The sequence below is a fragment of the Ischnura elegans genome, chromosome 6 (genome assembly GCF_921293095.1).
Source record: "Ischnura elegans chromosome 6, ioIscEleg1.1, whole genome shotgun sequence".
Taxonomy (NCBI): Eukaryota; Metazoa; Arthropoda; class Insecta; order Odonata; family Coenagrionidae; genus Ischnura; species Ischnura elegans.
This window is the reverse complement of record NC_060251.1, coordinates 124339497-124356346: the sequence shown is the minus strand read 5'-3', so window position 1 is coordinate 124356346 and position 16850 is coordinate 124339497. Positions and strand designations below refer to the sequence as shown.

Genomic DNA, 16850 nt, shown 5'->3' with positions numbered 1-16850 from the left:
TGGCTCGCGAAAATAAATCCCAAGGATCAGCCCAAGGGAAATCTTTTCAACCTGCTCCAGCTCCTTCCTTCAATGCATGGTCACGAGGTCCCGCAACGGACCAAAGTGGCTTTCCCTCTCTACCTCAGCCTCGCCCAAGACCTACTCCTACTGTACCTCAGCCGACATCCGCCGGCACTCAATCTTGCCCGACCCAACAACCTGAAAACAATTCCTCCGACAACCTTTTCACCTTCTTCTTGACTATCAGTGATCAATTGAGTCTTCTTAAGACGACCAATGAGAAGAAATTGTTTCTTCTCAGGCAGATGTGCGCGCTGCTCGAGAATGACAATTAATCGTCTCGGCGGAATTAAGTTATTCTGTTGGAATTGCAACGGTATCCGACGTCGCCAACAGGAGTTCTTAAATTTCATTAATTCTGGCACTTTTGATGTGATCGCCCTTTAGGAGACGCATCTAATTCCCTCACAACACATTCATATTCCCAATTTCAAACTCTATCGGCGTGATCGCTCCATCCGTAGCGGTGGAGTGTTGATCGCAGTAAAATCCACCATCAAATATAAAGCACTGCCTTCGCATGCCTTTAGCACATTAGAAACCATTGGTATTTCTATTCCTACGGAATCATTATCTTACGCGCCGCTAGGCGCGTTCAAAGCCGTACCGGTAAACCATGTTCACCACAACCAGCCAGATTACAATAGAATAATTTTTTGCGCATTTGTTTGTGTTGTTTGAGTTCGTGAGTGTTTGCGTTAACAGAAGCTTACATACTAAACAGTTGGATTAATTAAAAATAAAAGAATTTTTTTTATACATAGATAAAGTGCACGTTTATTTATTATTATTATTTTTTTTACTTTGTTTTATTTATCAATTTTTTAATATTTTTAAACATTTTATTATTATTTTTTTAAGTTCTTTTCTTTTTTAATCTTATTATCTTTTTTTTTGTTTTGTCTCTTTTGATTAAATAGTTATTAGTTAATATATATTTTCTTTTTGTTTGCAGTCCAGTAACATATCATTTGACACAAGTTTATTTGAATAACCAATACATTAAATCTAGAAGAAAGAGAGACATAGGATAGACTCATAGGAGAGTAATTTGCAAAGGCAGTATGTATGTGGTGGGAACGTTTGGATCGTAGTTCCAGATGTCTGTAAGCAGTGTATTATTAGTTTCCCCTACGAAATCATTATCTTGCACGCCGCTAGGCGCGTTCAAGGCCGTACCGGTAAACCATGTTCACCACAACCAGCCAGATTACAATAGAATAATTTTTTGCGCATTTGTTTGTGTTGTTTGAGTTCGTGAGTGTTTGCGTTAACAGAAGCTTACATACTAAACAGTTGGATTAATTAAAAATAAAAGATTTTTTTTACATAGATAAAGAGCACATTTATTAATAATAATAATAATTATTTTATTTTATTTTTGGACTTTGTTTTGTTTTTTTATATTTTTAAACATTTTATTGTTATTGTTTTTTTTAAGTTCTTTTCTTTTTTTCTGGTTTTGTCTCTTTTGATGAAATAGTTATTAGTTAATATATATTTTCTTTTTGTTTGCAGTCCAGTAACATATCATTTGACACAAGTTTATTTGAATAACCAATACATTAAATCTAGAAGAAAGAGAGACATAGGATAGACTCATAGAAGAGTAATTTGCAAAGGCAGTATGTATGTGGTGGGAACGTTTGGATCGTAGTTCCAGATGTCTGTAAGCAGTGTATTATTAGTTTCCCCGAGCCTGGATTTAAAAATTTTTACCAAATAATTTATAAAATCATTGATAGGTGGAATACGCAAAGCACAGCGAACGTCATTCATGTTAGTAAGTTTAGAAATATTCAGGAGAAGACGAAGCGATTTATTTTGAAAAAATTCCAGTTCTCTATGGATGGTTTTATTTCTAGCGAAAATTTCGCAGCCGTATAGAAGGGAGGGACGCACAATTGATACATATAATCTGGCCCTTGATTTATGTGGTAACGGCGATGAGGTTGAACAAAGAGAAAATATTGCCTGTCTTGGGAAGGCATTTTGCAGTTCAGAAGTAATGGCATCGGCTTGTTGATTAATTGATTCGGGAGTGGGATTGGCAATTGGCGGGAGAGAAGATAGGGAGTTATTGAGTAAAATAACAAATTTATCCCAGTCGGTAACTGTAAATTCTGGAGGCATTATGGTTTTTCTGGATAGGGGAATTGAAAATTTTAAAGGAAGATGGTCAGACGTAAATGAATAGATTACTGAGGGAATGAATTTAATGGGGAGGTTGTAAGAAATTCCAAAGTCAATTACATCGCAAGATCGAGGGGCATAATGTGTAGGTGGTAGCGGGGAAAGCGGGAAGAAATTTCTATTTTTGAGAAAGAAATATAAAATTTTACCGTTTTTATCAATTCGGTTACTATTCCAGTAAGGGTGTTTAGCATTCCAGTCGCCGAAGAAAAATCCGTGAGGGACGGAAAACAGGCGCTGAAGTTCATCTGTGGTGATGAGTTTACGTGGAATGTGATAAACTGTATAAATGTTCAAGGGACCGGCTTTTGTGTGAATTGAAATACCAAGAGCTTCGAATACTTCCGATGAAGGGGAGTTTAGGAGGGAATGGGAGAGGTTGTTGCGGACTAAAATTGCTACTCCACCGCCACGCGTGTTGCGGTCCAGTCTGTAGACAGAGTAATGTTTTGAGTAAAAAGAAAGTGACGGTTTTAGGTGAGTTTCTTGCAATAGGAGAATGTCTATGTTGTTGTCTACGGCGTACTGGAGGAGTTCGTGTTTTCTAGTCCGTACGCCGTTGCAGTTCCAAGAGATGACGTTAAGCTCGTTAGTGTTTTGTGTTTGTTGTTTCATTGCGTGACTGTGAGGAGTAGCAATTGAGTGATAAGGAAGGTTTTTTTTCAATGGGAGAATGGAGAGAGGAAAGTTTTGAACTGATGCCAGTGAACCACGTAAGAAGTTCACTGGACTCGGAAGGTTGGGGTTGTGGGTCGGAAGATTGGTTGTGGGAAGGGAGAGAGGGATATTGGTCTGGGTTGGTGGCGGCGGCGAAGGAGCGAGTCAAGGTAGGTAGCTGAGGAGCATTATTTACATTTACATTGCGGCGGGCGTTCATGGCGGTTTTGGCTTCGCGGAATTTTGGGCAACCTTTGTAGCTTGCGGTGTGCTCGTTATTGCAAAGAGCACACTTTGCTGGAGTCTCTGGGGATTTCTGACATTCGGAGGAAAAATGATTTTCTCCGCATTTTACACAGCGCGGCGGATGAGAACAAAAGTTTCTAGTGTGACCGATTGCTTGACAGCGGTGACACTGTACTGGAATTGCCTGTTTTTTGAAGTTGTCGATCGTAACTTTTAGTCCAGTAACATAATTTAATTGCAGGAATTTAGCAGCATCAATGGATGCTTCTGCAGTAACTTGCACTACATGGGTGGCATATTTCGGCACAGAGTTGTGACCTTGATCTCGTTGCCAGGCTGAGGGCCTAGTTGAGAAAATTCTTTTGCAGTGAAGGATTGGGAAACCCAAAAGTTAAAGATCGGATTTTATTTGCTCCTCGCCGACGGAAGGAAGTATTCCGCGCAACGCAAATTCTCGGCGACGATTTTCCGGTAGACAGTATGTGTTAAATGGAATTTCTAGATCGCGCAAACAGTTTTTGGCAATTTCAAAGTCAGAAATATTGAAACACTTAATAATGGCAGATGATTTAGACGTAGCATGTGAAACTGGGGGAGATGCACAAGATTTTACAAGGTTGGCATGCAGGGAAGGCCATTTTGATGTGTCGGACACAATAATTGAGGGAATTTTAGATTTTGGAACAGAGGGGGTAACATTTGAATCGTTGCGAGACGTGCTGGCTTCATTGCTGATGGCAGTATTGTTGACATTTAAAACAGAATCTTGCAAATTACATGCATTTTGAGAATCATTTAAATTTTCAGATGTTGCTGATACAGCATCATTAGTTGAAGCAAGTAGAGTATATCTGTTGCTGGTGGCAATGATCGGAGTTATTTTTAACGCTTTAGTTTTACGTTTGCAATGATAGGTGGAGAAATCCAGGCTCTGACACGGGGAATGCGCATGCGTGAACTGGCTGGAGTGGCTAGCATGGCTTACCGTATTCAGGGCCGGGGCGTTGTCTTGCTGTTTGGCTGCAGATGGCTGCGTGCTGGCGGCTTCCGGGGGCGCTGAGCTGGAGGCGGGTTGGCTGGTGATGTCCGCGGCAGGCGGCGTTGGAATGGCTGCAGGCGAGGATGCCGAAGAGCTCGTGGATGGATTATCAGGTGCCTTGGCAGCTTTCTGGATGCGAGGAATGGTCTTCTTAAGGACCGCCTTGGCAGCCTCGGGGAGTTTCTCTGCAATGCCGAGGAGTTCGCGGATCAGCAGGTAATGGCTGTCGTCTGGAGGGACTCCCGGGCGCTTGGCCAGGGGCGCAGGGTGCAACCCATGGTCCTGAGCCCCGGGAGTGTGTGGACCCGGGTTCGACGCCGTGTCGGGCTGCTTGGCCACCACAGCGGGTGACCAGCAGTGGGTTGCAGGGCGTACAGCAGGCGGCTGATGGTTGAATTTTCCGTCGGTCGCGAATCACTCTAAAAATTCACTGGTATATATAGACACGCTCCAAAATGGTACGATACCCTGGGTATACACGAATACGCCAGAAATCATATATATTCCTGCCCAAGCCTCCGTTGAATCCACAATGGTGCAGGTACAGACCAATGCTGGAGAATTCAACCTAGTTGCGGCCTATCATAGACCTGGGAACGATTTCTGCGAAGCCGACTACGCTGAAATCATGAAAAAAGGACCTACAACGATACTCGGTGGAGACCTCAACGCTAAACACTCATTCTGGAACTCTACCTCTCAGAACGCGCGAGGCAACAGACTTAGAACATGGCTAACCACAAGTGCTGTTCGTTCTCTAGGCCCAGATCAGCCAACACACAATGCAACCAACGGATCCTGTAGCGTCTTGGACATCTTTTTACTGGCCAATATCAACGTTTCCGTCTCTTGTCGCACAATACCAGCTCTGGAGAGCGATCACTATCCAGTTATATGCCATGTTGGAATAAAACCTGCAAAACTGCCGCTACTGCCACATCGAAACTTCTCAAAGGCTGACTGGAAATTATTCAGACAACACCTAGCAACAGCCCTGCCGGAAGAATATTCTGCAGACACACCGGAAGAAGTGGACAATCTGGTAGCAGCATTAACAAACGGCATACAGGAGGCAACAGAACAAGCAATACCGCTGACAACACGCAGTCCGCCAGACTATCTTAATCTCCATGAAGGAATTAAGGAACTAATCCACAGAAAAAACCAGGCCAGGAGGAAAGTTCAGCGAACATACGAACCTGGAGATAAAAGAAAATTTCAAGCTCTCAAAAGGAAGGTGCAAGCTGCTGTACTAGATTTTCGGCAGTACAACTGGGAAAAGAAATTGTCTTCTCTTAACACTGACGACGGCAGTCTCTGGCAGATGGCGAGGAACTTGCGAGCTCCCTTCGTCAAGATCCCGCCCATTACAACTGAGACAGGAACAGCCTGCAGCAACTCCGAGAAGGCGACTTGCTTCGCAGACTATCTCGAAGACAGCTTCCGACCAAATGAAGCAACGAAAATTGCTGCAAACATAGACCAGCTGGAAATCAGCGAAACAACACTGCCACCTGTTGTCGCTGATCCTCCGGTAGTATCTCTCTCAGCAATTGCCGAAGAGCTCCAACATCTCAAAAAGAAGAAAGCACCTGGACCGGACTGCATAAAAAATGAAATCCTGCGACAACTACCGAGAGCTGCTGGCATTTTGCTTGCATACATATTAACCAGCTGCATAAAAATTGGCTATTTTCCAAACACCTGGAAGAAAGCCAAAATCATTGGACTGCAAAAACCTGGCAAAAACCATCCGCAATATCCAGCTACCGTCCAATATCGCTGCTTGATGGCTTGGGGAAAATACTGGAAAAGATAATCCAAAAATACATGCTGTACCACACCGAAACAGCCAATATTCTTCCAGCTTTTCAATATAGATTTCGCAGTCAGCACTCTACACTGCACGCTCTCCTCAGAGTAACCAATTATATCACTAACTCCTTCAATATTAATGGCTGCTGCGCCGCTGCATTCCTTGATGTTAGCAAAGCGTTCGACCGAGTCTGGCATGAGGGACTTATATGGAAAATGGAAAAATACCGCTACCCTCAGTGGATAACTAAGATTATTCGGAACTACCTCCAAGATAGAACATTTCGCGTCAGCTGGGATGGAGCTGAATCCACTGACCGCCCAATACTAGCTGGAGTTCCGCAGGGATCGGTACTCGGTCCTCAACTCTATTCCATATTCACCGCCGATTTTCCAAACGACTTCGGTTGGAACACGACAGTGAGCCTTTTCGCAGACGACGCTGCCGTACTTTGCAGATCGACCAGACCAATATATGCTGCAAAATACCTTCAAGCAGCCCTGGACAAGGTGGCTAACTGGTATGAAAAATGGAGAATACAACTCAATCCATCCAAAACCAAAACGGTTTTATTTCAAAGAAGGAAGAGAGAAAACCCTCGACCTGCAGCTCCAACAAATCTAAGAGGAGTAATAATCCCATGGAGTGAACACGCAACGTATCTGGGAATTGAGCTGGACAAGAAACTGCAATTCCGACAACATGTCTGCAAAACACAACGACATTTTGCCAAAAACAACTGGCTACTCAAGCCACTTCTCAGCACCGATCATATACCTCAGCATCTCCAACTGCGAATTTTCAAAGCAACACTCCTTGCAGCGATCACATACGCATCACCAATCTGGTCTGGGCTTGCTCTCAAAGGCCCTCTACGAAAACTAGATAAAGCTATCAGGAAAGCGCTGAGATTGATCACCAAAATCCCTAAATTGGCAGGTAATGAGGCATTATATTTAAAAACGGATGAAACACCATTAGAAGAAAAGCTGAAGACCCTAGGGAAGAAATTTTATGAACGAACATCATCATCCCAAGTTACCGATATTGCTGCTCTAGGAGTAGCAAACTTAAATCCCTGGGACCGCTACTCTCGTCCGATCTCCTCTACAGGAAATCCGGAACACATGCCTCCTCAACGGAATACTTAATGTATTCCCAGTCCTGGAAAAGGACATTAAAATTGAATCAACATCAGAGTGCCTGAAAAGGCGGAATGATGATAAAATAAAAGCGACACTCTGACAAATATATATACTCGCGTGTGTCAGTTTCCCCTACTCCAACAGGCGATTTTTATATGTATTCTGTTTACCAACCCGCGGTCAAACCTCTCCTGCGTGACGAAGTTCGTTTCTTGTTATCCGCCGATCAGAAAATCATCGCTGCCGGTGACTGGAATGCAAAGCATTGTAGATTGGGGATGTCAACGCACTAACACGCGTGGGACAATTCTAAACAGTTTTGTCTCTGATGGTGTGTGTAATGTTGAAGTGCCGCTATCGGCGACGCACGTTGATTCCTTTGGCAACATGGATATTCTAGATCTCTGTGTGACGAAAAATATCCACCGACTTTCTACCCCCAGAGTAATGAACGATCTTTCTAGCGACCACTTTCCAATCCAAATGCATGTATGGTGTTCCCCGGAAGAGTTCACTCCGTCACCTTCAGTGAAAACCAATTGGCAATTTTTTGTCAATCATACAAATGATTCCTTTTCCAAAATACCTATCCCAAGTTTAGCCACTCCTGATGCTATTGACGCGCATGTCGAGTTAATAACATCAAAACTCCTTGACGCCCATGTCCTTGCTTCCCTTCCATATTTCCGGCCACTGGCCGATCCAAATATCCTTCCTACCCATATCCTTGAACTCATGAAGGAAAGAAACCGAATGCGTAGACGTTGGATTCGGAGACATGACGTCACTGACAAAAGACATTACAATTTTCTTGCCGCTCGTGTGAAGCAAGAAATTGGCCGACATCGTAGGGAATTATGGATGAACAAAATTAATTCTCTTTCCGTTGACGACAACTCCATTTGGAAGTTGGCGCGTTCCCTGACAAAGAAAGGGCCTTCCCAGGTTCCTTTGCGACAAAATGACATGTTCATCCATGACGCTAAAGACAAAGCAGAGATTTTAGCTGACGCCTTTCAGGCCACAATGACGCTGAAAGCTGATTGGTCGATGACTGACGACGACCAAGAAGCAGACTTAGAGTATACCGCACTTGCGAATACTCCAACTCCTCCATTCATTCCTGCAACAGACGGAATTGAGATTACTCGTCAAGTATCTCAATCCTAGAAAAGCGTCTGGTCTCGACGAGGTGTCGAACAGACAATTGATGAATGCACCAAGACCTGTCATTCTCCATCTCCTAGCGCTGTTTAATAACTGCATGGCCGCCAGTTACTTTCCATCTGCATGGAAAACAGCGCGTTTAGTCCTCATTCCCAAACCTGGAAAAGACCCTACCATTTCCCTCAACCGCCGTCCTATTTCCTTGCTTTCGAACATCTCAAAAATGTTCGAAAAAATCATCAAAAAACGTCTCGACATTTACTTACGGACAAATGACATTATCCGCCCGGAGCATATGGGATTTCGTGAAGGAATCTCAACATTGCACCAAGTCCTAAGACTAGCTGAATTTGTTGCCCAATTTCAACGCCGTATGTATACGGCAACGGTTTTCCTTGACGTCGCCAAGGCATTCGACCAAGTGTGGCACAAGGGCCTAATCCTCAAGCTTTGCAGGGCAAACACTCCGCCCACTCTCTCGAAACTCATTCAGAGTTTCCTACATAAGAGGAAATTCCAGGTAGCCGAAGGCGGTGAATTGTCGCAAGCGAGAGAAACGAACTGTGGCGTTCCCCACGGCGCCATTTTGTCACCTACCATCTTCAACCTATATGTCAATGTCCTTCTTCTCCACAAACTCAAACTTTCATGTTTGCCGATGATACCGCAATAGCGGCTCAATCCTGGAGCGGCATTTACGCTTTGCGTAAAATCCAAACCCATCTTTCTCTTCTTGAAAAGTGGACTGTTTCGTCGAAGACGACAATCAACGCTGCCAAAAGCAGCCTTGTCGTCTTTCAACGGCGAAAAAAACCTATATCCAACTCCCTTACCTTCAATTCCTGTAAAGTACCAATGGTTTCAAAACACAAATCTTAGGGTTACACTTCGATCATAAATTACTCTGGGCCGCGCACATAAAGCAAGCCATGAAATCTTCGATGGTAGCTAGGATAGCTCTTAGCTGCCTGCTAAATTCGCGATCTGCGATCGCTAGAAAAGACAAGGTGACGCTGTTTAAATCTTTCATTCGACTTCGGCTGCTTTACGGGTGCGAAGTGTTTGGCAGCACTTCTCTTACATTATCAAACGCTTAGAAACAATCCTGAATCGTACTCTGCGCTACATCACAAACCAACGTAAACTCATTCCAATTGCTGAAATAAGACGCGCTCACAATGTACCCAAAATACACGAGTTCATCAAGTCACAAGCTGTGAGACTTCAGAACTCCCTTTCACGTAACACGCTTACAAAAACACTATGGGATTACCCTGTACATTTTAAACACTTCAAAAGCTACAGACTTCCAAAAGAAATATTAATTTGCTAATACCGAATTCCATCCTATGTCTTTTCTTTCAAAAATTTAAAATTGTCATTGTAAATAATATTGTGGTTTGAAAAAAAGAGAAAAAATGAAAATACTTAAACAAAAAATATATAAAAATGTTCAAAATCAAGAAAAAAATTATAAAACTTGATAAAATATGCAAAAAAATATAAAACATGAACAAAACGCATTGTAATGCAACAAAAAAATGATATAACTACGTAAAACTAAAAATAATTGTAAAAATTGAAGTGTCATTTGGGGCCAATCAGGGCCGTTTCCGGCTTCAGTTGCCGTTAGTTTGTAGTCTTGTTAAATTTAGAGTGCTTTTGCACATGCTCACTAGAAGCCTGTCTTTCAAATTCTCCTTCACTAACACTGGAAAGGTTAAACTGGTCCCCTTACACTTGCATCGTCATTTTTCCCTTCTTACGCACTCAGCGTAAATTCATCGCAGGACGCAGGACGATTGGACTGCGCTTGTGCGCATATGTCGCGATGTTCAGCCTTAGCTGCTAATCGCGTGTTGGTCTTGATGTGAGTTCTTGGCTGGATTGTAGATAGGACGTATTGTGTTTATGGTTTGCTTAGTTTTGTGTTTCGTGTTTGGGTGTTAGATGTTCTTCATTGTTTAGGTACTGTGTTCTTCATTGTGTGTAAGTGGGGCCAGGCGAATCGGGTGTTTTGATCTGCGGTATTTGAAGTGTGGGTTGGGTTCATAGTTCCAGATGTCGTGTAGTAGTGTATTGTTCATATTTGTGAGTGATTTTTCAAATTTATCTTTAATGTTTGTGAGGTATTGGTGTAGTGGGGGGATTTTTAGGTCTTTTTGGATTACTTCGTTTCTCAGAAACCATGGGGCATCGATCATATGACGTATCAGTTTTTTTGTTTTGTACACAGTTTCTTGAGGTTTGTGTATGTAGTATTAGCCCAGGCAGGGTATCCGTATGTCATTAGTGGCCGTATCATTGACAGGTACAGCGCTCGTTTGGTGCTGATATGAAGCTTGCTTCTACGGTTTAGGAGCGGGTGAAGTGCAGATAACGCAGCTTGTGTCTTGTTTGCGGCGTACTTGATGTGGGCATTCCAGGACAGTTTGTTGTCGAGTATGACTCCCAGGAACTTAACTTCTTTGGCATCTGGGATGATCTCTTGTCCATAGTGTGAAGGCGTGGTGTTTTTATATTTGGATCTCCTGGCAAAAGTGACGGCATTGCATTTGCTGGCATTAATGGATAGTTTCCATGTGTCCATCCATGTTTTGACAGAGTTGAGGTGTTCTTGGACGTTTCTTGTAGCTACATTGGGGTTGAAGGAGCGGGAGATTATTGCGGTGTCGTCGGCGTAGAGGAAGGTTTCTGTTTTGGGATTACAGGGCAGATCATTAATGAATAAATTGAATAGGATTGGTGAGATTACGGAGCCTTGCGGTACTCCGGAGGTAATCGGTTTGGAAGGTGAGGAGGCAGAGTTGACGGAAACACAGAAGGATCGGTTTGAAAGGAAGGAAATTAGGAGTTTTTGAATGTACGTGGAAATGGGAAGGTGTGAAATTTTGAGGAGTTGTCCAGCATGCCAGACTCTGTCAAAAGCTTTTTGTAGGTCCAAGAACACCCCATGAGATTGCTTGTTTATGTTGAAGCCGAAGTTAATGTATTAAATTCATCGCCGCCGGAGAGGCGGTATATATACTCACCGGAGGCTGGACTGATTTCGGGTATATAAGCCCGTCAAAATTGAGAGGATGGATGGATGGATCTCTCTGATGGTGTTCACAGATAGATGGTCTGAGTAGTCTACCTTGTACTCTAATGCCCCGTTAACACTACGCTCTTTTTACCCTTGTTTAGCGCGACCATGGTTACAAAACGAGGTGTGAACGCAAGTTACCGTTACCCGTGGTTGGGATTCTGACCACCGTTTTCCGACCATGGTTGGCAGTAGTTAATGCGTGTGTGAACGCAAGTTGGTTAAAAACTGGTTAGAATAAGAAGAAGGCGAAGCAGCAACAAGGTGGGGTAGGAGGAAAGAAAACAGAAAGTAAAGCATTCGAAGAGGAGACGGCGTAATTGTTGAACTACATTTGTCAGAATTAATTCTAAGGAAAGTGTTATACATTCATTCCGTAATTTGTTGTATTTTATGAGATTTTAAACCTGATTTAAGTTATGCGATATACTATAGTTCGTAGTGAATTAGCCATTAGCTCGCATTGTATTGTTACGGACATATTTAATAACCCCTATGAATATTTTTCTAGAATTATATGAAATGTGCGACACTACCTCAATAAAAATCCGATGGTCATGTTTTAATGTTTTGGTAAGAGTTCTTTAGCCCAATTTTTAATTATTTTAATGTTTTGTAAAGAGTTCTTTAGCCCAATTAAAGAAAGATCTCTTACGTTCATCCTTGAACAAAATTTTCTAATATAAAATATCAGGCTAAATGCTAGTCACATAACTCTATAAAGTTCATGATGATCATATTCTCATTTCCTATCATCTATTCATCTATATTCAGTCCTAAAATATGGACATAAACCATTTCCTGGGGATCGCGAAGACAATAAATCGGTATGTTTCATGTATATTAATCGATGCAAAAGACTACTTTTCTGGTAACATTAAAGAACGAAAGCAATAAAAAAAAAGGTTGCAAAAATGCCGTAAAATTCAATATTTATGTGCGAAGTATACTTTGAAAGCATAGACATTGATGTTTTTACGATAATAATATACTTGGAAACGCAAAAAAAAAAAACGCGAGCGCCATGAAGTTCTTATTGAATACCTTTATAATACGCAACCAAGATTCTTGGTACGTAGTGAAGATAATCTTGTCGCATTTCAAATCGGACCCAAAAATACGATTTAAGCAACAAGGAAAAAAGGATAATTTTTAAACTCATTCGAGTGAATATTTGGGAGTTCCGTATCGTACTTGGATTCTCTGTACCTGTTCTAAAATGGTTTAAATCTTATTTGTCAGAGAGAAAACAAGCAGTTAAAGGTAGTGATGGCCAACTCTCTAGTTTTTCTAATGTATCTTGTGGTGTGCCGCAGGGGTCAATCCTTGGCCCTCTACTTTTCACGATTTTTATAAAGGATTTGCCTTGTTCCTTAATTTATTCTATGTATCAATTATATGCGGATGATTTACAAATATATCTCCGCTGCCTTTCAATTCACCTGCTTAAAGGCATTGAAAAAGTAAATGACGATACCAGCCCTATTTGTAATTGGTCCCGTGAAAATTTGTTAAAAATTAATCCTCTAAAAACGAAAGGGATTATAATTGGCGCCCCAAAATTTATTAATAAACTTAATTTTGATGCACCTAAAATTTGTGTTGACGGCTTTGAAATTCAATACTCTCAGTCTGTTAAAAACTTAGGAGTTACTCTTAACAATGTACTCACTTGGGAGGAACAAGTAGCACATATTTCAAATAAGTGTTATAAAACGTTGGCACAGCTTAAGCATTTTAAGCATTTAATACCTCTTGAATTGCGCAAAAAGTTGATTCAATCGTTGTACCTTCCTCATATTCAGTATTGCTCGCTGGTAATGTTTGATCTAACTAATGAATTGTCTAATAAAATGCAAATATTGTTAAACGCTGGTGTAAGATTTATATTTAATGTGGCATTACATGAACACATTACTCCTTATTACTTAAAGATCGAGTGGCTAAAACTTGAAGAACGATAAAAGTTACAGTATTCTATTTTTATGTTTAATTTATTGTCAAGCAAAACTCCTGATTATTTATATGAAAGAATAATGGTCAACATTAGCAATTGTGACAGGGTTGTTAGGGCGCGGAGACGTTTTAAAATACCAAAATGCAGAACAAACTCGTACCTGCAATCCCCTCTAAACACATCAATGAGAATATGGAATGATATCCCTGATTACATTGTTAAGGTTAATAACATTTACCAGTTTAAAAGGCTTATGACAGCTCACTTATATCAAACTTTCCGTGCAAACCTGAATGAAAAACGATCTGGTTCATTGTCCAATGCATAATAATAAGTGTATATATATATTATGTTGGTATATTTGTAACTATTCATTTTCTGAAGATGTGTATAATTTATTTTTTGTTAATGTTTACATGGGTATACTCTTGTATGTGTGTTACATTTTGTGCACACCGAATGAAAAATAATTTGGTTTCTTGTCCAAAGAACAATAATAAGAAAGTGTGCATATATAAGTGTATATGTATGTGTACATATTTCACACATGTGTGTGTATATAGCTTCAGAAGAGAAGCATCATTTATACTTTGTATTTTTTTCCCTTGTGTATAATCTTGTATGAATACCAAGCATGTTTTCACTGTCATGTAATTGGAATTTTGTCTATGTTAACATATGTATACTCCTTTATGAATATCTACGAATGTTTCTATTGGCATGTAATGCGCATATATGAAATTCAAATAATTGGTATATTGTCCATTTGCAGCACCAAAACTAAAAAAAATGTTAAATTGTAATCCTGTTCCATAGGACACTAGTCCTCGAACAATAAAATTCTATTCTATTCTATTCTATTCTATCTATCAACTGACTGGCGATTATTTCTTAAACCTCTTATGCATTTTTATTGCATATATTAAAGAATTTTCGTTTTCTCGACCAAACGTATCATACTGAACCTTGCCATGGTATGTTGGCGCGTAGAAGACAGTTTCAAAACAAATGATGACGTTTATAAATCGCATGGATTTGTTCACAAAGAATTGCAAACGTATGGAAAGCAGTTACACATGAATCTTCTCCGTACACAGCAGTTACAATACGAATCATGACGTCTGAAAATCCTGCCGAATCGTTCAAAAGGAGTTCCAAATGTGTAGAAAGCAGTTCCACACGAACACACTCGGTACAAAGGAGTTCGAAAGGGGATTACAAATGAGTTACAAGCGTCTTCATATTTCTAATTTTTGGTACAAATGAGTGTAAATGAATTTCACAGCAGTTCCAACGCAGATTTTGGTGTTCCAAAGCAGTTCCAAAGCAGTTGCAAAGCAAAAATTTTTCCCTGAGAGCTCACATCCGCCATTTTATATCGGGGTATTCAACAAACTTAAGAATTGCATGTACACAAACAACCAAGCCCTGGATAGGGGAAATCTACCCAAGCGGGACTCGAACCCGCGACCTCTTGTTTGGCAGGCAAAGAAAAAACGCTGAACACTTTACCCCGCCGCCACCGAGACCGACATATCTCTTTGCAATCCAACATTATCTAGATACCTATAATAGTAGTCAAATACACTCCCTTTTTCATTTCAGAAGGGAAGGTAAATTATGTTTTTCCATGACCACCGTAAATGGTTGACTCACAATCATAATGTCACGCTGATGTTGCTCGCACTATTTTTCTTAAAAAAAACCTAAACAGTACTAATGTAAGAGTATTCCCCGGAAAGAAAAAAACAACACTTCCTACGACGCATTGTAGTCTAAAAGCCTGCCATTTTACTCTATGCCTATAAATATCTCGCTACTTTTTTCAGTGAAAAATTATATTTATCTTAACAGCAACTCGAGACAATCCGGTTGCATATCTATAAGAAAAATATAATGCAAAAAAAAATCCTCTCCCATAAAACAATTGCCTCACCGGTTGTTTTTTTAGGTAGAAAATTAAAATTCTCTAAGTTGAAAATCTTATTTCGTGACACAAACGACAATATTAACATTGGCGTGCATATATATATACGTATTTTTCACAACACAATGTGGAGAAATAATAAAAATATTTCAGTATTATACTCAAAATACTCAGAAATTTTTACTAATACAATATTTTCATCGTAAGTTTACCAAACGATTCGGATCTTCCTCTCTCTCTTGCTCTCGTGATGGGTTACTCGCTGAAAAAATCCTTTATTTCTTCTCCGCTTTCTTCGACGGTGAAATTGTTTGGCTGTGGGAGGGGGGTGGGGTTCATGGGTCCTTCCTGCCTCTGAAATTGTGCTTGGGGCTCTGGGCGAGGGTTAAAGTAGTCAAGTTAACCCATTTTCACAATCCGATCAAGTCAAATTGCACCCCAGTGGTCAAGAAACGCGTAAGCAATAAGCGAAGGTCGACTGAGGAGAAAATCGGAGACCGCTGCGCGCGGTATGTACACCGACTTTTGAAAGTGACTGTACGATTCGCCACAACTAGAGCACGCCTCGGTACCTCTTGGGTGCGTAGATTAGCGTAGCCTCCAGTCGGTTTGTTATTTTCGACCCACGGAAAATCTCCCGTAGGGATCGTTCAGGAGATACAGCGCCCTATCCGGAGCCCATTTATGATTCTCATAATCAACACTTATATCATTACTCATACCAAGAAGTGTCTGCCACTAATTCGCGTAATTTCTAAACAACTTGCGGAAGAAAAGGGCTAAAACGTTCTCCTAGAAGAAACTTTTCGGGGAAACCTGGGTTCTCAATTGAAAATATTAGCTAAGAGGCGGACTGATTTTTATTACACTGGAATTACTGCGCAGAGTCACGGTAAATTGTTTCATCCTCGGACTGTCGTGCTCGCGATTATGTTACGATTAACATATTGACTCACCGGCGGCAGTGAGGAGACCCCAGACCCTGGACAGGCAGAGCAGCGAGTCCCAAAAGCAGGGGCAGCTGTTCTCCACGTCGAACGCCATGGCAACCTCCGCCCGCTTCAACGCCTACTGAGGGAGTGAGTCTATTTCGAGAACAGCCAAATCGCCAAATGTCAAGGCACCCCGAAACAGAGCGACTCACCCCAGCGCTCTCGACGGAGGGAGCCTAAGCTCATTGAATTTGGTGTCCTTCGAATAACTTGGCGGAAGGTATTATGAGATGAATAGTGTCTTTTGCAATGGAGAAACCCCACACACACTGGACACTTAAGATTTTGAATGAAAGTGGAATGAGTGCAGTTGCGATTCTTATAGGCGGTGAATAGAACGACTCATTCTGTGGTTGCCGCTGGTTGACTATAGATCCTCTATTGAACGGCAGATGGCAAAACATTTAGTTTTACTCGCAATATCCCCGTCGGCTAGACCGTAGATATTAATTATGCTCCACAAATTTACCTTCCGAAATGGTACACTATCCGGAAATAACGAAATTATATTTTTTTACTTTATCATATGATTTATCCATTGTTGATATATAAAGACATCTGTC

At 41.1% G+C, this 16850-nt stretch overlaps 1 protein-coding gene across 3 annotated transcripts in view; it reads right to left on the bottom strand.

The window, feature by feature from the left end:
• LOC124160108 overlaps positions 1–16361 on the bottom strand; it is a 205183-nt gene extending 188822 nt beyond the window's left edge. For 2 of the 3 annotated variants that reach the window (XM_046535853.1, XM_046535854.1), the window contains exons 1-2: positions 16252–16361; positions 4145–4383 (exon numbers count right to left, since the gene is read on the bottom strand). In XM_046535853.1, coding sequence (XP_046391809.1) covers positions 4145–4383; positions 16252–16339 — 327 coding nt within the window. In that variant the 5' untranslated portion in view covers positions 16340–16361. The remainder of the gene's footprint in view (positions 1–4144; positions 4384–16251) is intronic. The other variant, XM_046535856.1, reaches the window with a different exon arrangement.
• Positions 16362–16850: the final 489 nt, after the last annotated feature.